The sequence below is a fragment of the Rana temporaria genome, chromosome 12, assembly GCF_905171775.1.
Source record: "Rana temporaria chromosome 12, aRanTem1.1, whole genome shotgun sequence".
In the NCBI taxonomy this organism is placed as follows: domain Eukaryota; kingdom Metazoa; phylum Chordata; class Amphibia; order Anura; family Ranidae; genus Rana; species Rana temporaria.
In genome coordinates, this window is record NC_053500.1 from 69769495 (window position 1) to 69796024 (window position 26530).

The following is a 26530-nucleotide window of genomic DNA, read 5'->3' on the forward strand; positions in this document are numbered from 1 at the left end:
TTGAGACCCTAACATGCCATAAAAGTACAAATACCCCCCAAATGACCCCTTTTTGGAAAGAAGACATTCCAAGGTATTTAGAAAGAGGCATAGTGAGTTTTTTTAAGTTGTAATTTTTTTCCCACAATTCTTTGCAAAAATTAAGATTATTTTTTTCTTATTTTTTTCTCACAAAAAAGCAGGTTATTTCTCACACACAGCATATGCATACCACAAATTGCACCCCAAAACACATTCTATTACTCCTGAGTATGGCGATACCACATGTGTGAGACTTTTACACAGCCTGGCCACATACAGAGGCCCAACATGCAGGGAGCACCTTCAGGTGTTCTGGAGCACCCAGGCCAATTCTGACATTTCTCTCGTACATGTAAAAATCATCATTTATTTTCTAGAAAATTACATAGAACCCCAAAACATTATATATGCTTTTTTAGAATAGACCCTAGAGAATATAATGGTGGTCGTTACAACTTTTTATCTTGCACGGTATTTGCGCAGATAAAAAGTTATCTTTCATCTCCCATAGTGAGTCCCATTCCCCCACAGTTGGAACACACACTAGGGAACACAGTTAACCCCTTGATCGCCGCCTAGTGTTAACCCCCTCCCTGTCAATGACCTTTACATAGTAATCGGTGCATTTTTATATCACTGATCGCTGTATAAATGCCAATGGTCCCACAAATGTGTCAAACGTGTCGGATGTGTCCATCAAAATGTCGCAGTCCTGATAAAAATCGCAGATCGCCGCCATTACTAGTAAAAAAATAAATAATAAAAATGGCATAAATCTATCCCCTATTTTGTAGAAACTCTAACTTTTGCGCAAACCTAAACTGAGGAAATGTGCTTTTTTAAAAAAAAAAAAAAATTGGGGATATTTATTATAGAAAAAAGTACAAAATATTGTATTTTTTTCAAAATGGTCGCTCTTTTTTTGTTAATAGCGCAAAAAACGAAACAAAAAAAAAACGCAGCAATGATTAAACACTACCAAAAGAAAGCTTTATTTGTGGGGAAATTTTTTTCACAGCACTATGATATAGTACAGCCATGGCCAAAAGTTTTGAGAATGACACAAATGCAAATTTTCACAAAGTCTGCTGCCTCAGTTTTTGAGATGGGAAATTGCATATACTCCAGAATGTTATGAAGAGTGATCAGATGAATTGCAATTAATTGCAAAATTTCTCTTTGCCATGAAAATTAACTTAAAGGGAAGGTTCACCCTATAAAAAATTTCTAACACTACATCCAGCCCAGTTCTGCATATAAAATTACACTGACCTTTTTTTTTTTTTTTTGCCGTAGATAGCGTTTAGCCTTAGAATTCACCGCGGCTTCCGGGTAGGGAATCCCGCGGGAATGGGCGTTCCTATTGACATGCCAATGGATTGACATGCTAAACGACGGCGCACACAGCGTTTCACGACTTCCCGAAGGAAGGTCGGCTCGGCTCTATTCGGCACCTGCGCACCGGCGCCGAATAGAGCCGACCCGAGCTTCCTTCGGGAAATTTCTTATAGGGTGAACCTCCCCTTTAATCCCATAAAAAAAAATTCCACTGCATTTGTGAAGAAGGCTTCAGGGTGCCCAAGAAAGTCCAGCAAGCGCCGGGACCATCTCCTAAAGAGGATTCAGCTGTGGGATCAGAGTGCCACCAGTGCAGAGCTTGCTCAGGAATGGCAGCAGGCAGGTGTGAGCGCATCTTCACGCACAGTGAGGCGAAGACTTTTGGAAGATGGCCTGGTGTCAAGAAGGGCAGCAAAGAAGCCACTTCTCTCCAAAAAAAACATCAGGGACAGATTGATCTTCTGCAGAAAATATGGTGAATGGACTGCTTTGGACTGGGGCAAAGTCATATTCTCCGATGAAGCCTCTTTCCGATTGTTTGGGGCATCAGGAAAAAGGCTTGTCCGGAGAAGAAAAGGTGAGCGCTACCATCAGTCCTGTGTCATGCCAACAGTAAAAGCATCCTGAGACCATTCATGTGTGGGGTTGCTCACAATTTTGCCCAAAAACACAGCCATGAATAAAGAATGGTACCAAAACACCCTCCAACAGCAACTTCTTCCAACAACAGTTTGGTGAAGAACAATACATTTTCCAGCACGATAGAGCACCGTGCCAAAAGGCAAAAGTGATAACTAAGTGGCTCGGGGACCAAAACTTTGACATTTTGGGTCCATGGCCTGGAAACTCCCCAGATCTTAATCCCATTGAGAACTTGTGGTCAATCCTCAAGAGGCGGGTGGACAAACAAAAACCCACTAATTCTGACAAACTCCAAGAAGTGATTATGAAAGAATGGGTTGCTATCAGTCAGGAATTGGCCCAGATGTTGATTGAGAGCATGCCCAGTCGAATTCCAGAGGTCCTGAAAAAGAAGGGCCAACACTGCAAATACTGACTCTTTGCATAAATGTCATGTAATTGTCGATAAAAGCCTTTGAAATGTATGAAGTGCGTGTAATTGTATTTCACTACATCACAGAAACAACTGAAACAAAGATCTAAAAGCAGTTTAGCAGCAAACTTTGTGAAAACTAATATTTGTGTCATTCTCTAAACTTTTGGCCACAACTGTATATGATTCAGACTCCTTTGCTGTACATTGTAATTTCTTCTACTGAATAAACATTTAGGCCTCATGCACACTAGACATTTGCTTTTGCAGTGAGCTTTTCAACATTTTTCAGCATTTTTGCAATAATGTTTTTAGTGTTTTTTTTAGCATTAGCGTTTTAAGTGTTTAAAAAAACAATATTTATAAATTTTTTCCAATGTGATCAAAAACGTTAAACGCTGGTGACCGCGTTTGAGTGTTTAGCTGCGTTTTTTGATGTTAGAGCGTTTTTACAGCTGAAAAACTTTTTGTTTGTTTTTTACAGCCAAAAAATGCCCCAGCCAAAAACCAGTTGATGACATCCTTTTGTGTGCATGGACACATATGATAACATGCTGGAGAGTTTATTGGCTGTAGAAAAAAAAAATGTCTGGAGCCAAAAAGAGCAGCTGTTAAAAAATGTCCAGTATGTATGAGGCCTTAGGCTTCATGCACATGGATGGTTTGAGGCTTAAAATTTGCTCCAGCTTAAAATCCTGGAGTTTTGTCTTGCAATGGGTGCTGCATGGTTTTAAAAGGCTTTACTAGGGTATACAACAATGCTTTTGTGCATTAACATAAACAAAGATACACAGGCAACAGAATTTTAGGCATTTGGAGTATGTTATATGCACAGGTTTACACCAATGCATGGAAGCATCGACATATAACAAAGTATGGCTACATACAGCCAACCTCTTCTATGGCCAGCTGTACATGGCACCTGCAGCTTCCGAGGCAGGGAAAAATACCATGATTTTACACTAGATGAGGCCTTACAGAGGATAACAAATCTCCCCTCTTCCGCAATATTAGATCTTGCATTTAATTTATTTTAACTAATAATAAAGAGAAAATAATTTTTATAAAGTCTCAACACTCCACACGTTCAAAAAGTAGGATGAGACCGTTTGACGCACATGATTTAATGAAAGCCTGGTGCAAGAAAAAAAAAAAAAGATTTATTTTAAAAAGAGTATCATGGCTTAATGAAGTATGCAGTGTGTATGCTGTGTAGGACATCTGTTCTTTGTGGTTTTGTGGCATCTGGCATCCTCTAAATGCTGACATTTTAACTCCTTTTAAATAAAGGTTAAGTGATTTAATGAAAATGTTTGGTCTGGAGTTTGCCATTTTGGGTGCATTGAATCACACTTGTTGTGTATTTTGCTACCTTTAGACCATTTGGAGGAACTTTCCTTTGACCGCGTCCGAATTTGCATAATAAGTCTAAACGCTGACAAGTACATGCAAGGTGTACCATAGTGCGTAAGGATCTCTCTGCCGTTACCTCATCAGGGACCCAGACTAGAAAGAAGACTTGTTGGTTGGTACAGTAGGGAGTGGACATAAACCTAAAGTGGACCTTCACACAATTTTTTTTTTGGCCACTCAGCTTGTGACCGCCCATTGGTGGTTGCAACCAGACCTGACCAACTCTGCGGTGGTGCTGGAGGCGGCTATAGTGGGGTCTCTGGAGGCCTTGAAGGGGTTGCTATTCAGGGGGATTAAACGTCTCACCATCTCACCCCTTCTATGCGTTCCACTATGCGGGCATGGAAGGTAGGTGTGGCTCTGAGGGCACCCCAGCCGAACTTCTGATCTCCTCACACCCCCCTGTTGCTGAACCCTAACCTATCACAGTTCAATACCATCCTGGATCTACAGGCCTGGGACAAATACAAAATACTGGCCCTTGAGCATGTTATCACCAACAGAAAGCTCACCCCCTTTCACGTTTTACGCACCAAATTTAATGTGCCTGCACTGGCGCATTTTAGGTAGAGGTCGACCGATATGGGTTTTTCTATGGCCGATGCCGATATTTAGAAATCTGTGCGGCCGATATATAATGCCGATTTTTGCGGCCGTTTTTTTTTTTTTTTGATAGGCGCGGGTGGTGCTGCATTGTGGAGAGGGATGGGTGGTGATAGGCGCAGGTAGTGTTGCGTTGTCGGGGGGGATTGGTGGTGTTGCGTTGTGGGGAGGGATGGGTGGTGCTGCGTTGTGGGGAGGGATGGGTGGTGCTGCGTTGTGGGGGGGGGATGGGTGGTGCTGCGTTGTGGGGGGGGGATGGGTGGTGCTGCGTTGTGGGGGGGGATGGGTGGTGCTGCGTTGTGGGGGGGATGGGTGGTGCTGCGTTGTGGGGGGGGGATGGGTGGTGCTGCGTTGTGGCAATGAAGATGATTGATTTGCAATGTATTGTGAAAATGAATGAGGATGAGAGTTACATTGTGAAGAGGATCCCCACAATGTAACTCTGATATGCACCCAGAGTCATCCTCATCCATTTTCTCAATGACAGCCTCAGCCAGGTTTCACTTTAAAAAGACATACAATTAAGTCTGCAGGGGGGGGGGCAGTACAGTAGCACTTACCCTCCATACATGCTGGTATCTATCTGCATGCACCTGATAGGCTAGGTGCATGCTGATGAGATGACCAGCCAATCATTGAACAAGTAAAATACAAGCAGCCAGCAGGCTCCACCTCAGCAGGAAAGGAGGACAGAGCTAGTGCTGGCCACGATTTCCTGCTGGGAGGAGTTACCATGTCAGGTGGAAGATGCTTGTAAAGGGCCAATGATGGTTTCTCTGCCACCTGACTTGCAGTACTGACCAGTGCTCTTGAAGCAATATATTCTTGAATCCTCCACCCGGACAGGCCACTATAGAGAAGCTAAGGAGAGATTTCACTGCCATTCATCGTACCGCCCCGCCCCCTCCCTCGGCGTGCTGTATTAGAGAAACAATCATTGGCCCTTTACAAGTATCTAATACAGCACGCAGAGGGAGGGGGCGGGGTGGTACGATGAATGCCAGTGAAATCTCTCCTTAGCTTCTCTATAGTGGCCGTGCGGGTGTAGTAGGAATCAAGAATACATTGCTTCAAGAGCACTGGTCAGTACTGAAAGTCACGTGGCAGATGCTTGTAAAGGGCCAATGATTGTTTACCCAATACAGCACGCCGAGGGAGGGGGCGGAGCGGGGACGGGGCGGTACTATGCAATGCCAGTAAAATCTTTCCTTGATATTGGAGGGGGCCGTGCGGGTGGAGGATTCAGGGACACACGCTGCTGCAGGGCAGGCGGCCATGCCAGCCATTTATTGTAATAGCCGCGATTGCCGCGAATCGGCCGATTTTTTCACAATAATCAGCCGATGACGATTTCATAAAAACGGCCAAATATCGGCTGACCGATATATCGGTCGACCTCTAATTTTAGGTATCTTCAAATCGCTCATGCCTACAGGTGTCAGTTCCTAGGCGAACCAGTTGAATTGGCATACTCTGAGCTTGAATCCACCCTTCGGGTGAAAGACTTGGAGAAACCCACATCTCAGCTCTACGGGTCCCTGCTGGTTGCTGCCAGCCCCGAGTTGTCCCCCCTCCGCAGGAAATGGGTGGGGGACATACCGGAGCTGGACGAGGATGACTGGAGGGAGATTTGGGACTTTCCCTTCTCCCCTCTGGTCTCAGGAAGGGACAAACTGGTCCAATACAAAATTGTGCATAGAGCTCACTACACGCCTCACAGGCTGCACCAGATGTCACCGGCGCATTCTCCGGCGTGCTGGCGTTGCTCCTACTAACCGGGTGACTTTTCCAAATTTTTGGGGTTTACCCAGCAATCGAAAATTATTGGAAAGAAAGAAGTACTCCAGGTGATTGCTAAAGTCACTAAGACTTGTGTTCCTTATGATCCTAAATATTGTCTGCTGGGGCTGGTGGAACAACGGTCAATGCTCAGAGCACGGAAAATACTCATATCCCTGCTATTGTACTATGCTCGTAAGGCCATTACGATGAACTGGAAACAATTGTCTCCCCCCTCTGTCAAATTCTGGAAAAGCCTAGTGAATGGCACCCCTGTATAAAGCCACCTACTCGGGCAGGGGTTGCCCACAAAAATTTGAAATGGTATGGACCTGTTGGCTAGATGATAATACCACAGCAACTGATGCAGTAACAAATTCCTAGATTAACACTATATCTCTAGTCTGTTAGTATATTGACCCAACTATTCTCATGTTGCATTATCCTATCGGTACCAATTTGAGCACAGATTCTCCTGAACTGAACCTCTCCCCACATATCCCTACGTTTGTTTATGTTGTATGTTGTGCCCTGTTGCGGTATGTTGCCGCATCAGAACTTTGCCTGCGTGGGCAAAGGTCTGGCTCCTGCGTGGGCTAATTTTGTATGCTAATGAAAAATGTCATAAAAAAGATTTTGCAAAAAAGTGGACCTTCACCCAAAAAGATGTAGACCACCACTGGATGTGGGTACCTTTTGTTTGAAGGGTACCTGCTCCTAGGCGAGAATGATGTGTCCTTGGCCCACCACCCCACACCCATGAAATCACAGTACACACCACAGATGTGAACGACCTACTGTATGTGTTGTGGTGAATGTAAAAAAAGGTACATTTGCATTTAATGAGGTCCATTAGGGTGTGTTGTGTTATTGCACCACAAATCAGGTCTTTTTCTGAGCCAGATGTGCACAAACCCTCAAAAGATCCATTGATTTCCTTATAAAGTTCGTAAAGCCAAAATATTTTTCTAGTTTTTGATTCACAATACATATTGCTGTATAAGGAAAGTGTCTCACCACCACTCCAGGAACAGACTGAGAATGTAAAATAACCCACTCAAAAATGTCACCCTTGACTGAAGGGGGAAGATGGAACCATTCGGGGTCATCTGGTCCATGCACATGAAAACTCCTGTTGATCCTGAAAAAAATCTTGTGTTCTTTTCACTTTCTATACACTCTACTCAAGTGTCAAACAATGGTATCGGTCTTCCCAGCTATCTTCTATGAACTATTGTTTCCCTGAAAATAATCCCCGGTCTTATATTAATTTTGGCAACAAAAGACACAGTAGGGCATATTTTCAGGAGAGGGCTTACCATGTAATTTGCTGTCTTTCCTCCCCCTCTCCCTTCCTGCCTGTCAGGAATCCCCAGTGTAAACCAAGTTAAAATGCTTGTAAAATCCTATAATGCACTCTATGCAGTAGTATATAATGTACAATGTGTGTGTTTCTGTAATATAATTGTGCCAAATACCTTCATTATAGCACTGCTCAGCACTTCTGTGGCCCGCCTGAGCTCTCTTCCCCGCTCTGAGCACTGCAGGGGATCAGATCCCCCACTGTACCGGAGGTATTTGGCACAATTGTTTTAGACATGTACACAGTATACATTTTATAGTACTGTAATAGAGTGGATTATAAGAATTTACAAGCATTTTAAACTAGGGCTTATTTTCGGGGTAGGGCTTATATTGCAGCCCTCCTGGAAAATAACGTCTTATTTTCGGAGAAACACGGTAGCAAACTGGGCAAACTCCCTTCTTTGAAATTGAGATTAAGAGAGCGGTTTATGGTGACAATACTTATGGTGGCTTATGGTGACAATACTGCTCCTCTATAGATACAGTGCAGTAAGTGAGCGTTGTCACCCTAAGAAGAAGGGGAGTTACGTGTAGGATCAGTAGATGAAGATTAACGAAGAAAGCCTCCAAAAAAGGCTGCAATATACTGTATTACATTTTTGTTTTTGGGTTTAAATACGTTTTAAGTTTTATTAAACTGATTTTGTGCTTTATTGCATGTACTTTTAGAATGCCATTTTCTCTTTATTTTATGTCATTTTTAAAACCTTTAACATGAACAGGTTATATTTTATTCTTACAGAAAATTAAAATTGCTGCCTTGCGCATGTATACCTGCTGCGTTGATAGAATAGATTATGAAGAGTTTTTTGAAAGTGAGTATGTCTTTGTTTTCATTGTCTTTGTTCAGACAGGGTTATGACCATCAGATTGCTTTGATCTTCTCTTGTGAGTGTAGTCATTGATTTACTAAAACTGGAGAGTGCAAAATCTGGTGAAGCTATGCATGGTGGTCAATCAGCTTCTAACTTCAGTTTGTTCAATTAGGCTTTCACCAAAAAAAAAATGGAAGCTGATTGGTTTCTATAAAGAGCTACTCCAGATTTTGCACTCTGCAGCTTTAGTAAATCAACCCTTCTATGTCTAGTCATGAAATAATTCTAAGCAATAATCTTTGTACATGTACTAAAAATACAAACCTTTCTCATGACTCCTTATTAATCTTTAAGACACTTTTAAAACTGAGGCGCTTTCACACTGGGGCGGTGCATTTGTGGGACGGTCTGCAAAGTCCCGCAAACAGGATCTTTGGGGTGGTGCGGGAGCGGTGTATACACTGCTCCCGCACTGCCCTGCCCATTGAAATCAATGGGCAACGCTGCCAAAGCGCCTGCAAAGCGCTTCAACAGCAGCGCTTGGCGGATGATTTAAACCCCTTGTTAACCCTTTTATTTGGGGTTAAAATTGCCCCGCTCCCGCCGGTAAAACTAGCTAATGCTCGGGCGGTCTGAGTTTAAAAGTTTATTTTTAAAACTGTCCCCCGATGTAGCTCTATCTTCAATCATGATGACCACCGCCGAGCCAAAAAAAGAGGTCCACACCCAAGACTGGCTCCCATCGTCTGACAGCTCCGTGGCCTCCCACCACTAAATAAACTAAGGACGGTGGCATCACCAGGTGCCCCCCACCTTTTTTTGGGGGGGTTGGCGCATAATGCATCTAAACCGAGGGATAATTTTTTTTTTTTTTTTTTTTTTTTATCAAAGGACTTTTTGTTTATTTTATGAACACTTTTTTAGTTAATTCACTAAATAGGGGGGCCTTGTTAAAGGGGGCTTTCATATTCCGATAGGCTGCAGATCCCCACAACCACATGACAGGGTTGTAGGGAAGAAGACCTTGTCGATATCAACAAGGGGACAAGGTGCTTTGGGGGGAAGGGAGAGCACTCCGCTCCAAAGCACCCCCCTATGTTGAGAGCATGTGGCATAAGAACCCCAATGCCATTTTCTCTCTATTTTGGCATGGGGGTTTATACCGACCCGAAAGGCCTGTTATGGATTGAGGGGGGGGGACCCCATGCCGTTTTTCTTTCTGTGATTTTATTGCCAGCAGTTCTTTTCTTTACATTCAGGTGTCAGCAGATAATCCCGCTAACAGCGGATGACTCATGAGTTGTTAAGGATGCAGCGGCCGCTCGTTCCTCAACCACCATAACAGTTGCTGGTTGTTAAGGGCGGACACCAGCATATGCCTGCTCCTTAATAACCAGTTATAGTCATACACTTGAATACCGCATGGCTGGACCATTTCTTAATTGCTGCATACAGAATTATTTATTTCCTTCTGTGGGATTGAGTAAATATTGCAGTATTTTGAGTAAATACCCAACAGTATAGTGAATTGACAGTTTCAAGATTGCATGCGATATTTAGGCAAAATGTATCTGGTCACCTAAATACTGCACGCGAGATGCTTTTGTAAATGTAGCCCTGGAGTTTTAAGCATTTTGACAACCGGGAGTATTCTACAGCGGGGGTCTCCAAAGTTTCTAAACAAAGGACCAGTTAACTGTCCTTCAGACTTTGAGGCGGCCGGACGGTGGCCAGTGTGAGTAGAAAATGCAGTGGCATCAATGGAAGTAAACAATGCCCCATCATTGGCATCAGTGAGAAGAATAATGCCCCATTGTTGGTATAAGGGGAAGGAATGTTGCCCCATCATTGGTGTCAGTGGAAGGAATGGTGCCCCATCATTGGTGCCAGTGGAAGGAATGGTACTCCATCATTGGTGTCAGTGATAGAAATAGTGCCCCAAAGGCCATATAAAAGAAAACAAAGGGCCACAGTTTGAAGACCACTGATCTAGAGTATTGTAAAGTGCTGTGTGAATTGTCAAATACCTGTAGTAGTGATAATAACAATAAAAACCTGCCAAAATAACTTATTTTAATAAAAATCGAATTGGATGGACTTTATTGTGAACAGTCATTTGCTTAAATGATATTCTTTAAAACACGTCTCTTTTGATTATACGGTTTTACTGGTATCGTGTCCCTTCACATAAGACACTAAAAGATAATAAATCCCTACAAAAACAAACTAATAAGACTTTAAAGGTACACCACACCATAAATAAAAAGTTTACATTGTTATTGTACAAAAAGCTTAAAGGGTCACTAAAGGAAAAACATTTTGTTTGCTGAAATGACTGTTTACAGGGTATAGAGACATAAAAGTTAACTGATTCCTTTTAAAAATGATTACAAATAGATAAAAATCAATCATATAATGTACCTGCAGTTTAGTTTCACTTTTAAACTGGTTTCATGTTCCTGTGAACTAGAGAGACACACAGAACAAAAACAAACAAATCCAGGGCAGTGTTTTGTTTTTAAAATGAATCTGATTGGTTCTGTTAAGTTTTAGACACACAGTAATGACAGCTTAGACCACCGTGAAAAGCTCCCAGTACTGTGGTTATAAGGAGCCAGACAACCAGGAAGTGTGGAGATCACAGCAGAATTACAGCAACATCAAAGCAAAAACGAACAATAAGGACATGAAACCAGTACTGCAGTAAGGTAAAGGAAGCTATTTGGCTAAAAAAAAAAAAAATTCCTTTAGTGATCCTTTAAGTTTAAAAGGAGAAAACCTAGACACATGGGCATAAAATATTGGAAAACTGCAGTTACATATTTTGTCAGTTGTAAATGATTAAATAAAGCCCCAGATGTGGCCATTCATGGGGCTTCATGTAGAAATCTCCAACATGTTTTGCTGGGACAAAGTCCACTTCCTCAGGGAGAACTGGCATACAACTCTGAAGATTATAAACAAAGTCAAACTGAGCATAATATACTGTAGATGCCTACATGCAAACAGTCAGGCAAAAATGCAAATATCCAAGTCCATATATTTTGTGTATAGATAATCATAAGACCTGTCATAGATGTTCAAAATGCATGCAGCTTAGATCAGGGAAAGAAAGAGAGGTAGATGAAACCATGACCACTGCATATCAAGGGAGACCATCCACATTAAGATATTTATATTGCAGTAGGGAAATAAAGATGTTCCCTGGGGGGAAGAGGCAACAGTAAACAAAAGGTATACATATAATAACTAGTGGGGAGCACAAAAAAAAAAAAAGATTTATACCAGAAGATTGATTAAAATTACAAAATTGATCAAATGCAGTCCAGAATAGTTCTAAATGTTTATAGTGGACAAGGTGTTTCCAAGCTAAAGCCCCCCTACTTCCCAAAATGTGTTGTACATAGTTAGGGATGAGCTTTATGTTCGAGTCACTCCTAAAAACTGGCCAGTAGTGTAATGAAGTCAAAAACGTACTCTCCATTTCACAGAGCAGTTAAGTATAACATGTTTGCGGTTTGTTTTTTTGTTTTTTAAAAGCTTTACAATGTTAACTAATATTGTTTATTAATATTTGTGTATTTTTTTTTTTTTTTTTTTATTGTATACAGAATGTAATCTTCCTGATACACTTAATTCATGGTTCCTTGTGACACAGCTCCATGTCTGGTAAGTAGGGTTTGTGAGTATCTTAGAATTTGTTTGTCTGTGAACTGCATACATGCAATCATGTGCTACCCTTTTCTTTTTATTTAAATTTTATTTAAAAAAAATTAAATACACATATACAAAAAACGCATATCTCAAATGCCATAGAAAGACAAAAACCACCACAAAGTACACAAAAAATCCCCCAAAAAAACACATAAAGCAAGCCTAAATAAATTCAAAAACTATATATATATCAAAAAGAAAAAAAGACAACCACTATAGCGGTCAGCAAATGTCAAACATTGCATATGGGGCCTACTTATAATAACCTGAACACTACAGCTAGGTTTAAAAGGCCTGTAACCTAGCTCAATACCAGACTCGTATGGGCTAACCACGCTGACCAAATTGAGTCAAACCTCTTGAATTTCCCAAAAAAAAAATATGTCCCTTATAGGGAAATGCACTCATTACAATCAAATCTCTAGTCAGATATGGTCGGAGGGTGCGGGGCAATTTTTGTTCGAACCACAAACCGCGCATGTATAACTGTAATCTGCTTTGGTGACTTAAGCAATTAAAAATACAAGTAGCCCAGTAAACATGTACAGCCCCGTACACACGATCGCAATTTAAACCTAAACCTAAGCCTAACTTTAAACCGTGTGTATGCCCCATCGGAGTAATTCCATCGGAAATTCCGATGAATTCCATCAGAGTTTAGATAGAGAACATGTTCACTTTTACTCCGATGGAATTCCGTCGTAATTCCGATGTGAGTTTGGTCGGACAAAGGTCCGATCCTGTGTACAGGGCTTAAGAGGATCCATTAAACGATTCACATCTAAAATCCCATTAAGTGTGCCCAATACCTCTGGCATTTTGGCCCTAATAGGTGTATCCTGAATTGCTTCCTCTAGGACAGGCCGAATCAGCCCTTAAGCCAATAGCACACATAAATTCCGGGGTCTTATACATCATATGCAAAATAAAAAGCTGGGTTTGTCTGTGCGAGGGGAAAAGCGACACAGAGGGGAGTGCCTGAAGAATCTCTTCCCAAGCGTTATTAGAAATTGGCCCAATATCCTGTTCCTACTTTGCTCTAGAAGGCAGATGGACTTTATGGAAAGTGCTCACTAAGGCCTCATTCACACAAGGCAGATCCACTCAGCGGAGTCCGCCAGCTCAGCGGGAGATCCGTTAATCTCCGCTAAGCCAGCGGATGACAGGTCCGTCTCTGCTCACTGAGCGGGGAGGGGCTTGTCAGAGCGCCGCTGATTCCTATAGAGAGATCGGATGAAAACTGACCTTTTATTTTCAACACTGTATTTAAAAAAAATAATATCAGCTGTAGTCTTCCATTGGTTAACTTGAAAATCACCTTCACTACCCTTTTTGTTTTATTATTATTTGGGTTTCATAGAATATTGAAACTGGATCATAATCATAAAGTGAATTGTAAACAAACAGAGAAACAAGTAAGGGACATTTCCCATCTTATCAATAAGAACATAAGTGAGTAGCTTAAAGTGGGAAAGAACAACACGCACAACCATGCAACGGTATATAATTTGGCAATTTCCCATCACATGCCTCATGAACAAAGTACAGCATAGAATCTTGGAACTGTAAAACAAGGTCATTTCCTGGAGGCAGGTGAGGGGATTAACACAATAGAGCAAATAAAATGGGCATACATAGATGCATGTATACTATGGCCCAGATTCACAAAGCACTTACGCCGACGAATAACGCGTTACGCCGACGTAAGTGCCAATATGCGCCGGCGTATGTTTGCGGCAGATCCACGAACCAACATGCGCCTAAAAACAGGCTACACCCCGCCGACGTAGCTTGCACATGCCGGCGTAGGGTGGGCGCACATATGGGCTGGGCGCATGGTGCTGCTCCCATTGATTAGCCATTCAAACATGCAAATGAGGGAAATACGCCGATTCACGAACGTGCGTGTGCCCGGCGCATGCTTACGCGCAATGCGTAACGTTACGTCCGGCGTAAAGTTATTCACCATAAATGAGGTGCAACCCGGCAACAGACATGCACAGGTCTGCACCAGGGAACACAAGCCGGCGTATTGTGCGTTGGACGTGTGTCTAGCTGGGCGTACGTTATGTTCATGGCGTACGCGGTGATCCGACACAACTGCCTAAGCTACGTCGGATCACCGCGTACGCCGTGAACATAACGTACGCCCAGCTAGACACACGTCCAACGCACAATACGCCGGCTTGTGTTCCCTGGTGCAGACCTGTGCATGTCTGTTCCCGGGTTGCACCTCATTTATGGTTATTGCGCGTAAGCAGTTTGTGATACGTACTTGTCTGGCGCTCGGCCCATCATTTGCATGGGGTCACGCCCACTTCCATCTACGCCGGCGTGCGCCTTCGAAACCTACGCCACGCTGGCGCAGCGTTGGGAGCACTGGCTTGCTGAATGCAATGCTTGCCTCTCCGCGCTACGTTGGCGTGGCGTACAGTGTGTGCTCTACGGCGGCATATTGTGCACCTTGCTCTCTGTGAATCTGGGCCATTGTCTAAGTGATCAGTCCTATTGCCTTAAAGTGGAGGTTCACCTGGAAATAAACATTTTTACCCTTAGATTCCTGCTCATTTTCTCTAGGGGAATCGGCTAGTTGTTTTAAAATCAAAGCTGCACTTACCGTAGTAGAGAGCGATCTTCTCTGCCGCTTCCGGGTATGGGCTGCGGGACTGGGCGTTCCTATTTTGATTGACAGTCTTCCGACAGGCTTCCGACGGTCGCATCCATCGCGTCACGATTTTCCGAAAGTAGCCCAACGTCGGTGCGCAGGCTCAGTATAGAGCGGCACAGACGTTTGGCTTCTTTCGGCTACTCGTGACGCGATGGATGCGACCTTAGACTGTCAATCAAAATAGGAACGCCCAGTCACGAAGACCATACCCGGAAGCGGCGGAGAAGATCGCTCTCTACAACGGTAAGTACAGCTTCGATTTTAAAACAACTAGCCGATTCCCCTAGACAAAATGAGCATCAATCTAAGGGTAAAAAAATTTTTATGGGTGAACTTCCGCTTTAAGTCAGAGAACAAAGGCGGGTATGTAGGGAACTGTGGTGCGTTGCAGCGTAAATATGTGAGGTGTTATAGGACCCGTTAGTGGAGAGGAAAGCTATGTCTGGAACACGGAAGTTGTAAGCCATGGCTTTCCATCGGTAGCCTAGCTGGCGTAAGTAGTAATGTACAGTATAGAAGGGTTGAATCATAAATTGGCCTGTTAGAATGGTATGTAGCACCCTCTAACTTAGGTAGGTGATAAGTGTAAGGTTTTTGGTGTAAGCTGCCAGTACAGGTAAAATTTAAGCAGGCTTGTGCTGCGAGCTAGGCCTGTTTGTTTTGATCTGGGGCAGGGAGTGGTTTAGTGTAGCAGTGGGTGACTGACATGTACTTTTAACTCTTGGGCTCCTCCCGTATTTCCATGGAGAATGTTCTGGGGCAGGGCAGAGAGCTGGAGTGACATGGGGTACATGTGGGGAACTCTGACCAATCCCCAACTAGGATTGGCAGGGGGCAGACCCCCTACATATACCCATGGTCAGCCTGCTGTGGGGGAATTGCTGGGTGAACTGAAGGATGGAGTGTTTAGACTGCCAGGCCTGAGGGAACCTCCATCTGGGGGGTGTACCTAAGGCGAAGAAGCTTGGGGGCTGGGCTTTCTCCCTGGTGTGGAGACAGCCTCTTGAGGGGGCGAGCAGGAGTTTCAGGACTCTCTACTTTGCAGATAGAGAAAGGAGCTGTGTGTTAGTGGGCGTCCTGACACTCCTGTTCTCCCCCCTCAAGAGGCTTTCTCCACACCAGAGAGAAAGCCTTGCATTACTGTGTGTAGTTACAGACAAAAGAACAGGAAGTGAGTATTTCTCAGAAGAAATAAGGACATTTAAAAGCAAAATCGAAGGATGAAGTAAGTGAAGGAGGACTGCACTAAGGTAAAGGAAGCTATTTAGGGATTTTTTTTTTTTTGTACCTTTACAACCCCTTTAATCCCCTAATAAAACAACAAAAACAAGCAAGAGACTAGTCATTGACTAAAGGAGTGTGTCTAATGGGTGTCTGGCAGCAGGGTGGAATGTGTGGATGTTGTTACTCGTAACAACCAACTGCTACAGGTAGAAGGAAGAAAAGTATGGCGAAAGAAAGAGTGAGGGAAAAAAAGGGGAGGGGGTTTAGTAGGGGGTAGGTGGGAGAAAAGAGTGGGTAAAATTTTGTTGTTCCTCCTTTTTGCAAGAGTCAAAAACATTCACCAAGTGGATTCTGATGCAGAGATTCCTAATGTTTTGGAGATTCTCCAGAGGACTCGGTTTTGGATGCTGCATCTCTTTATTCCCTGCGCTATAAACAAAGAAAGAGCGACAATTTTGAAAAAAAATCAATATTGTTTTTTACTTTTTGCTATAATAAATATCCCCCAAAAAATATATTAAAAAAATGTTTTTTTTTCCCTCAGTTTAGGCCGATATGTATTTTTCTACATATTTTTGGTAAAAAAAATCGCAATAAGCGCATATTAATTGTTTTGCGCAAAAGTCATAGCGTCTACAAAATAGGGCATCGTTTTTTGTCATTTTTTTTTTGCTAATGATGGTGGCGATCTGGGATTTTATGACTGCGGCATTATGGCAGACACATTTTGACGCTATTTTGGGACCATTGTCATTTATACAGCGACCAGTGCTATAAAAATGCACTTGCTGTGTAAATGACACTGGCAGGGAAGGGGTTAACCACTAGGGGACGAGGAAGGGGTTAAGTGTGTCCTAGGGAGTGATTATAACTGTGGGGGGGCTGGGCTACGAGTGACAGGACAGTGATCACTGCTCCCGATGACAGGGAGCAGTAGATCAGTGTCCTGTCACTCGGCAGAACAGGGAAATGCCTTTTTTACAAAGGCATCTCCCCGCTCTGCAGCTCCGTGACACTATTGCGGGACACCAGCGGACATCGATTTTGCGGGCTCGGTCACAGAGCTCGCAGCGGGCGCGTGCGTCCGCATGGCAGGATTTTCATAGCAACGTACAGGTACGTTGCTTTGCCCACACAAGCCATTCTGCCAACGTATATATTCGTTAGGCGGTCAGCAAGCAGTTAAGCACACTACTTTCAAAAAGTTGGAAGCACTTTCTTGATCCATCCACATCTTGGTGGGATCTTCAACCTTTTCCAAGCCAACTTTCTAATTTCCCAAACGTTGGCTACTTGGTCTAAATTGCTATGGGAGATGTTGAGCCTCACTTTATTGATTACTCTGACCAGATGACTGTTGCATCACATTTTATGTACACCATAGTACTGAATGCTAGTAGTTGTATCTCAGGCATCCCTGTCTTTAGTTCTAATTTGCAGAGTGATCAGGCTTAAATGTTAGTGGACAGGGAGCAATTGTGTATGAAGGGCTTCTTCTGACTGTCCATTGTGAGAGAACTTCTTTTCGGTTTTTCGCAGGATAATATAATTTAAAAAGACAGCGGAGGGATAAGAGTACGTGATAATAGAGTGAGTGAGTGAAAAATGTATATAGCGCTACACATGCGAACTGAATCGCCTCTGGGCGCTTGTTTGAGCACTTCTCCCTTGAGCTTAGAAGTGGTGGGTTTTGATCTTTCTCCTAAAGGCCAAGTGGTTCTCCTCCGAACGAATGGAGGTTGGCAAAGTGTTCCAAAGTCGAGGGCCTTGGACAGCAAATCTTCTTTCTCCTTTGGACTTGTATCTGGTTTTGGGGATTTGGAGTACATTTTGGTTGGAGGATCGCAGAGCGCGATTGGGGTTGTAGGCTTTTATTTTGACGCATAGGTATTGGGGGGCATTTCCCCAAATACATTTATGCGTTAGACAGAGTGCTTTGAAAGTGATTCTGTCTTTCACTGGTAGCCAGTGAAGGCTTCTCAGTAAAGGGGAGATTGATTCCCATGTTTTTTTCCCAGTCACCAGACGCGCGGCCGTGTTCTGAACGACCTGCAGGCGCGTGATTTGGTACTTTGGGAGTCCGAGATAGAGGGCATTTGCATAGTCCAGCCTGGAGTTAACAATTGTTCCCACTACGACTGCTATGTCTTCTTTAGGAATAAATGGGATTAGTCTGCGTAATAAGCGTAGCAGATGGTGTGATCCGCTGACTACTGACCCTATTTGTGCATCCATTGTCATGTGGGTGTCAAAGAAGACCCCGAGACTTTTGACTTTGGTGCTAGGGGTGATGATTTTTCCTAGAATGGGCGGAGGTGTCCAGGTTGTTGCCAGTTGATTCTTCCGATTGGCGTGAAACAGGAGAAGTTCTGTTTTTGAGCCGTTGTCATGCAGTTCTCTATCAAAGAGAGACATTTCTCTAGATTGAGATGGTGATCCTTTTTGTTGCAGATCCGAAAATACAATTGTGTGTCATCCGCATAGGAATGGTAGAGCAGCTTTTGGCTGCTGATAATTTCAAAAAGAGGGCGAAGATAGATATTAAACAGCACCGGCGACAGAGGTGATGCTTGAGGGACTCCGCATGACACCGTGCGTTTTTCAGAAGTGAATGGTCCCAGTTTCACTACTTGTGATCGGTTTTCCAAAAAGGAGGAGAACCAGGGTAAGTCACATTCCGCGATCTTGGCTACTTCAGCTAGCCGAATAAGCAATAGTTTGTGGTCAACCGTATCAAAAGCTGCGCTAAGGTCCAACAGTACTAGAAGACAAGGTTCTCCTTCGTCTGCGGCCTCAAGAGCATCATCCCATATTTTGAGCAATGCTGTTTCCGTCCCGTACCCTGGACGGAAACCTGATTGATAAGGATCGAGCAAATTATGGGTGTCTAAATGCTGTTGCAGCTGTTGTACCAACACTTTCTCCATTACCTTGGAGAAAACGTTCAGGCCTGTTATGGGACGACGATGTTCAGGGTCTTTGGGGTCAAGGGTGGGTTTCTTTAAGATGGGTTTGATTATCCCTTGTTTCAACAGGGAGGGCACTATGCCTTTCCTGAATGACTGGTTAATCAGCTGCTTGATGGGTGGTGCCAAAATATCGGCACATTCCTTCAGCAGTTTGGTGGGGATAATATTGTTAGGCGCTGTGCTATTTCGCAGAGTGCAGATAATATTTTTAGTGGCATCCAGGGAGACGGGTTTTAGAGTAAACATTGTTACTTGGGCCTGATTCCTGTGGTGATTGGGCTGGGGACTGCTGAGGGGGTTGAGGGGGATATTGTTTTGCAGAATGCTTACACGGATCCTTTCAATTTTGTTCACGAAATGGTCCGATAATTCATTGCAAAATTCTTGGGTATCAGAATTGGGGGCTTCAAGACAGGCTGGGTTCATGGTCTGACTAACCAACTTGAAGAGTTTGCGAGGACGGTTTAGGACATTGGTGGTGATCTTGGAGAAATGATTTTTTTTAGCTCTGAAAATTTCTTTGTGGTATTTCTTTGTTGTTTCGTTGTAGATGGCGCGGTTTTCGTCTGTAGTGCTTCTTTTCCAAGCTGCTTCCGCTCTTCTACGTTCTTGCTTAAGGGACAATATCTGGTCGTTAAACCAGCTGGAGTTGTATTTACGGATACAGGTTTTACGTTTAGGCGCTACCAAGTCGGCTGACTGCAGTAGAGCTGTGTTTATGGAATCCAGGGTTTCAGTGGCTGATTGATGTGAAGGGATCGTTTTTTATTTTATTTCCTAGTATTGTTTTGAAGAGCTCCGAATGGAGCTTTTTCTGAGATCTGGTCCAGTGCATTGTCACTGGTTTGGGCGTTTTTGTTAAAGGGGTATTTTTGGTAATCATAAATTTGATTACATGGTGGTCTGTCCATGGTAACGACTCATTTTCCAGAATTTTTACTTCCAGATTTTGTCTGAAAATAAGATCGAGGGTGTGCCCAGAAGCATGTGTGGGCCCACATACTAGTTGCTGCAGACCTAGTCCTTCCAAGTGGTCAATGCAGGCGATGGCCAAGGGATCCTGTGAGGAGTTGGCCCAAAGGTTGAGATCCCCAAGCAGCAAAAAATGTTTGCTGTTTAGTGTATAAGTGGACAGAAATTCTGTCAAAGATGTGAGAAGCTGCGATTTTGGACCCGGTGGTCTATAGCAGAGTAGGATATGGACGGTCTCCTGTGGATTTGTTTGAAGTTGTAAGCAGAGGGTTTCCATGAATGGAAGTGTGTTCTGAAGGACTGGTTTAGAGATTGAGAGGGAACTCTTATGGATCACTGCCAGGCCTCCTCCTCTTTGTTCTATTCTGTTTTCTGTTATTATGCGATAGTTCTCTGGCACCAGTTCGTCGAGAATGGTGTTAGTCAGCTGTGAGCCAGCTTTCTGTAATAAAGAGACAGTCTAAATCGCATTGTAGGATGGGATCATGAATTTCTATTCGATGTCTTACTGCTGATCTTGTATTGACCAGAGCGCATTATATGGGCTTTGGTTTGACTAGGCAGGTGTAGTGTTTGACTGTCGATCGTCGATCGATTCTCCACAGTCGTTCAGTCCATAAGACTTTTTTGGTGTTGGCCGGCAATTTTGAGGCCAATGGCTTTAGTCCCCAAATAGTTTCTGGCGAGTACCTCAGTTTTGTCATAGTCACTGACGCACTGGGGGCAGAATGCCTATAGGGGGGGTGGGGCTTCGCAGTAGTGCTGGGAGTGAATGATTCACAGAATCCCAGCTCCCTGATTTTTGATCCAGAGGAAGGCGAAAAAAAACCTGTCCGTGCTAAGCCAATGTGCCGTGGCAGGGGAAAAAAATTCCTTCCTGACCCCCACGGGGCGATCGGACGTGGCCCTGGATCAAAATGCTGCAAAGAGCCAAGACGGTGACCTCAAGGGGGGGGGTTACCAACTGGTAGTTATTGCGTTGTGGCTCGAGTCAGGAGAGAGCTGTAGGTGACCCAATTACAGGGGGGTAGCAGGCTGGTACCTGGTGGGGAGGTGCGGGGGGCCACTCGGCCGCGGCGACGTAGGCTTGCTGCAGATCTTTGAATCCGTCTCATCGTCTGGATGGTCTTTCGACCCCAGTAAAAGTTGACAAAATTGCAGTGTTTGACACTGATCTGGTCTATGAACTTGCATGCCGATTGATGTTATCCACCTTTTGACAAAGTTCCCTTTGCTCAAATCCACTCCAGAATTTTATAAAGGGACAACCTTTTTGTGTAGGACAAGTGTTCAGTCTTACTCTGTACAGAATGAAACGGTTACATCCTCCAAAAGATGTCCTAGTCCGTTGTGATGGTTGCTTCTATCCTCTGCATTTTTGGAAGGCAAGTTTTGTTTCTTCCTTTATAATGGAAGATTGTCAGGAAGGATGCAAGGGTGTTGGGTTTGGGTTGTTGATCCCCAGAGGAATCCAAACTTCCAATCAACATTCTGGAGTTACGAGTGATGCTTCTGTTGTTATTTAATTTCATCCTCCTCCTGACTGGTCACCTGGCTTGGGTTCAACCAGACAATGCCACAGCTGCCACAATGCATCAGTCTGTACAGGCTGTCAGTTTCAGAGCTGTAGGAAGTGTAAATGGACTATGAGTGCACCGATCAGCATGCTCACAGGCCAATAAAACTACAAGTACATCTGCTACAGTGGAAGACAGGACTTGTAGTTTATCTATTTACAGATCCCTGAATGAATTGCATGGCTGTGTGGGTGAAACCCCACATAACCGTGTCAATTTCAAGTGTGACAGTGGCTGCCGGGTAGAGGAACCCCCTGCCCTTTGTCACAGGGGAGGCTAAGGGGGAATGGGGTCTCCGTCAACATGTTACACCCTAAATATGGGTATAACATGTTCAAACCCTTGTTACCACTGGGGTTCTTGAGTGTTCCAAGAGTTTTGGGTAGCTTCTTTTTAACATGCATACCTCTTTTGCATGTAGGCCTGACTGTCTCTAAATGGAAGAGCAAGCTTCCTGTGTTTCTGTTCCAGTGATACACATTTCCCCTTTTTCTGGTATCCCAGAGGAAGGATGTTATAAAAAATCTGGGCCATTATCAGGATACTACTTAAAGCAGAGGTTCACCCTAAAAACATTTTTCTAACATTACATTGTGCTCACTTCCGACATTGACAGTATGGGGAGTGGGCGTTCCTATGCAGAGGCTAAGTGATTGAAGTGATGACAAAAACTTCCCCCCGGCGCATAAGGCGCGTCGCCAGTTTCCAAAAGAAGCCGAACGTTGGTGCGCAGGCGCCGTATAGCGCCGTATAGAGCCGACTCGCAGTTTGGCTTCTTTCGGAAACTCATGACGCTCCTTATGCTACGGGGGGACGTTTTTGTCATCGCGTCAATCACTTAGCCTCTACATAGGAACGCCCACTCCCGCAGGAGCCACTACCCGGAAGCCGGGGGGAAAAATACGACGGTATGTACAGCAAAAAAAAAAAAATCAGCATACTGTCAATGTTGGAAGTGAGCACAATGTAATGTTACAAAAATGTTTTTAGGGTGAACCTCCGCTTTAATCCAAACAGTTTCAGGTAGAGTGGTGGAATGACTAAAGGACTGGAGTCTGGAGATCTGACTAAATTAAAGGCATAACTTACTTTTTCAGTTATGGATAGAGTTGGAAATCCTTAAATTCTGCCTGCAATTCCATTGGGAAGGTTTTCTCTCACTTTGTGTTCCTGTGACACCAGCACAAGAAATGAAGTGGTTGTTAACCCCTTCCCGACCGCCGCATGTATATATACGTCGGCAGAATGGCACGTACAGGCACATTGGCGTACCTGTACGTCCCTGCCTTCTAGCGGGTGGGGGGTCCGATCGGGACCCCCCCCTACATGCGGCGGTCGGATTCCCTCGGGGAGCGATCCGGGACGACGGCGCGGCTATTCGTTTATAGCCGCTCCGTCGCTATCGCTCCCCGAAGCTGAAGAACGGGGAGAGCCGTATGTAAACACGGCTTCCCCGTGCTTCACTATGGCGCTGCATCGATCGAGTGATCCCTTATATAGGGAGACTCGATCGATGACGTCATTCCTACAGCCACACCCCCCTACAGTTGTAAACACACACTAGGTGAACACTAAATCCTACAGCGCCCCCTGTGGTTAACTCACAAACTGCAACTGTCATTTTCACAATAAACAATGCAATTTAAATTTTTTGCTGTGAAAATGACAATGGTCCCAAAAATGTGTCAAAATTGTCCGAAGTGTCCACCATAATGTCGCAGTCACGAAAAAAATCGCTGATCGCCGCCATTAGTAGTAAAAAAAAAAAAATTAATAAAAATGCAATAAACTATCCCCTATTTTGTAAACGCTATAAATTTTGCGCAAACCAATCAATACCAATTTTACCAAAAACAGGTAGAAGAATACGTATCGGCCTAAACTGAGGAATAAAAATGTTTTATATATGTTTTTGGGGGATATTTATATAGCAAAAAGTAAAAAATATTGCATTTTTTTCAAAATTGTCGCTCTATTTTTGTTTATAGCGCAAAAAATAAAAACCGCAGAGGTGATCAAAAGAAAGCTCTATTTGTGGGGAAAAAAGGACGCCAATTTTGTTTGGGAGCCACGTCGCACGACCGCGCAATTGTCTGTCTGTTAAAGCGACGCAGTGCCGAATTGTAAAAACCCCTTGGGTCATGTAGCAGCATATTGGTCCGGTCCTTAAGTGGTTAAAGGATCACAACGGCATTCATAGCAGTAATAATATTTTCAAGGTTTCTGTGTATGTACCCTTTGGAGAAATTTACCATAACTTCCTGTCTTAACAGAGGCATGACACCAATCATTTGAGCTTCCTTCTGCACCAATTCTAATAGTAGATACTAGCATGGGAAGAGATGGACAGAACAGGATGATGTATAGAACGTCTGTTTTGTAGCATTCTTCCAATGGCCATGGAGTCACTAGGAAAATTTAATTTACAGACTGCAAATGCAACGATAAATGTATCTTTTATATCCAATATCTGAAGTGTACCAAAAAGTGTTTTAATGCTACAGGTAGCATGCATCAAATAACATAAAAAAATCAACAAATATTACTTCTTTAAGTTACTTAAAAGTGGTTTATTTAAAATGGCCCTGCTGGGATTTTCACTGCGAATTGTCAGAAGATTTTAAGAGTTATTACGCTGACATTTATGTTACACCTAAAAAATACACATGCAATTTTCCTAAATTGCAGATTTGTTGCTTGTGAAAATATTTAACACCTAGGCAATATTTTTCCTTTTCATCTGTGGAATAAATAGCCAAAAAAAGAGAAAAAAAATATTGTTTAATCTAGCATTATTGAAAAGGTCAGCGTATGTTGTGGCAAAGGGGAAGGTATATTTCTTAATGTGTAACAGGAACCTTGCTGAAGTACATTCAAACATTTGCTAACATGCCGGCAAGAGCTAACACATCATAAATTGAGCTGATTGCTAGGCTTGTCTTTAGCTGAAATGTATGGGGCCTTATTTAAACCCGGCAGTATTTTTAATGTCCTGGGTCGCCAAATCGTTTCCTTCAAGGCCTGGAATCCCCCGATCCGGCCGCAAGGATGGAATGCCGCGGTTTTCTGGCTATTTATCCCACTGCTGGGGTTATGATGTGATATTTGGAAATTCAGTTGACCTTGAAGCTTTTCGTGGACTTTAAGCAAGTTAACATTTATATATGGTAAACAACATTTTTCAAAATTCTTCCATGCTTATAATCGCTTAATTGTGCTGGTCCATGGTGTATGCTGGTAGCGTTCATCCATACTTCAAGCTAAATTTGCATGATGTACTTGTGTTTCGATATTTTTTTTTAGAAATATATTTAGTTTTTTATATTTATGAGGCATATTGTAATTAAACAATAGCTGATTGTATGTAAGTGTAGTTATCCCTGCAAAGTTTCCCATTACAATTTTCAAAACCTCAACCTCTCACCATAAAATATCTATGAAATTAGCGTTATACAATTACATTTTACATCTTGTAAAGATAGGGCAAATCTGACTTGCAATTCACAGATTACAAGGCATATGTAGTAAACCGCGGCAGAGTTTAAAAATAAAAACATCTGTAAAACAATTGCATAATATGCTAGTATGCATTGCATACTAGTACATTATGAAATGCTTGCCTTAGAATGAAGCCCTCCAGAGGCGCGCTGTCACTGCTGAGAGGGCTGATATCTTCTCCCAGTCTTTCTTCCGGGTTAGTGGCCAAAGCTGCGATGATGTCACTCCCGCGCATGCGCCCAGGAGCCCTTGGTTCAGACGCAAAGCTCTAAAGGTTAAAGGGGTTGTAAAGGTTTGTTTTTCCTTTCTAAATAGGTTCCTTTAAGCTAGTGCACTGTTGGCTCACTTACCTTTGCCTTTGATTTCCCTTCTAAATGTATTTTTTCTCACTTCCTGTTCCTCCTCTGTAAGCTTGCCCCCATCATCTGAGCTGTTCTGGCTGGGGATTAGTCAGCGTGCTCACCCCCTCCCTTGGGACTACAACCCTGCGGGGAGACGCTTTCACAGCAATTTTTTGGGATTCGGCACTGCGTCACTCTGACAATTGCGCAGTCGTGCGGCGCTGTACCCAAACAACATTTTCCATCAATCTTTTCCCACACATAGAGCTTTCTTTTGGGGGTATTTGATCATCTCTGCAATTTTTTTTTTTTTTGTGCTATAAGCAAAAAAGAAACAAAAATTTTGAAAAAAAACCCACAATATTTTGTACTTTTTGCTATAATAAATATGCTCAATTTTTTTTAAAGAAAAGCAAATTTTTTTCAGTTTAGGCCAGGGGTGCCCAACCTTTTGAAGCGTGAGGGCCACTTGAGTGACTTGGAAACTGGTCGCGGGCCGCAATGAGGGCGGATGACAGGTCCGTGTCCACCCTGCAGACACAGCTGTATCGGATTGGCGGTTGGACACAAGTCAGTTTACATTTGCCGCTCCTAATGCCCTGTACACACGATCAGGCTTTTGCCCGACCAAACTCACATTGGAATTCTGACGGAATGCAATCGGAGGAAAAGAGAACATGTTCTCTATGTAAACTCCGATGGAATTCCTCAGAATATCCGATGGAAAAACTCCGATGGCCATACACACGGTCGGAATTTCCGATGGAAGAAGTCCGTCTGACTTTTTTCATTGGAAATTCTGATCGTGTGTACGAGGCCTTAGAGGTAAATTGAGGGTCCAATTGGGTCAGACTGACCATGTAAAGGGGGCCCATGGCTGATTTCACACTGATGTGCAGCAGTTTACCCGCACTGCAGGAGCCTCTTGGCTTTTCTGCACTTTGCAATAGACTTCTATTATATTCTGCAGGTTTGGTGCACTCTCAGAAAGCTCACCAAACTCGCAGGTAATAACAGAGTCTATGGCTCAGTGCAGGTAACCGGCACCAGCACTGCTCTGCATCTGCTGATTCATTTTACCACTTTACCAGTAACCACTGCAGAACAGATATGCCCATATATACACTGTGATTTTAGTAATAAACTAACCTTTAATAACAGTATTCTATTTCATCCCAG

At 43.4% G+C, this 26530-nt stretch overlaps 1 protein-coding gene across 1 annotated transcript in view; it reads left to right on the forward strand.

The window, feature by feature from the left end:
• Positions 1-26530, forward strand: part of LOC120918493 (ubiquinol-cytochrome-c reductase complex assembly factor 1) — a 227158-nt gene that overhangs the window by 76957 nt on the left and 123671 nt on the right. The window contains exons 5-6 of the mRNA XM_040330099.1: positions 8316-8388; positions 12000-12057. Of these exons, the coding sequence (XP_040186033.1) occupies positions 8316-8388; positions 12000-12057 (131 nt within the window). The remainder of the gene's footprint in view (positions 1-8315; positions 8389-11999; positions 12058-26530) is intronic.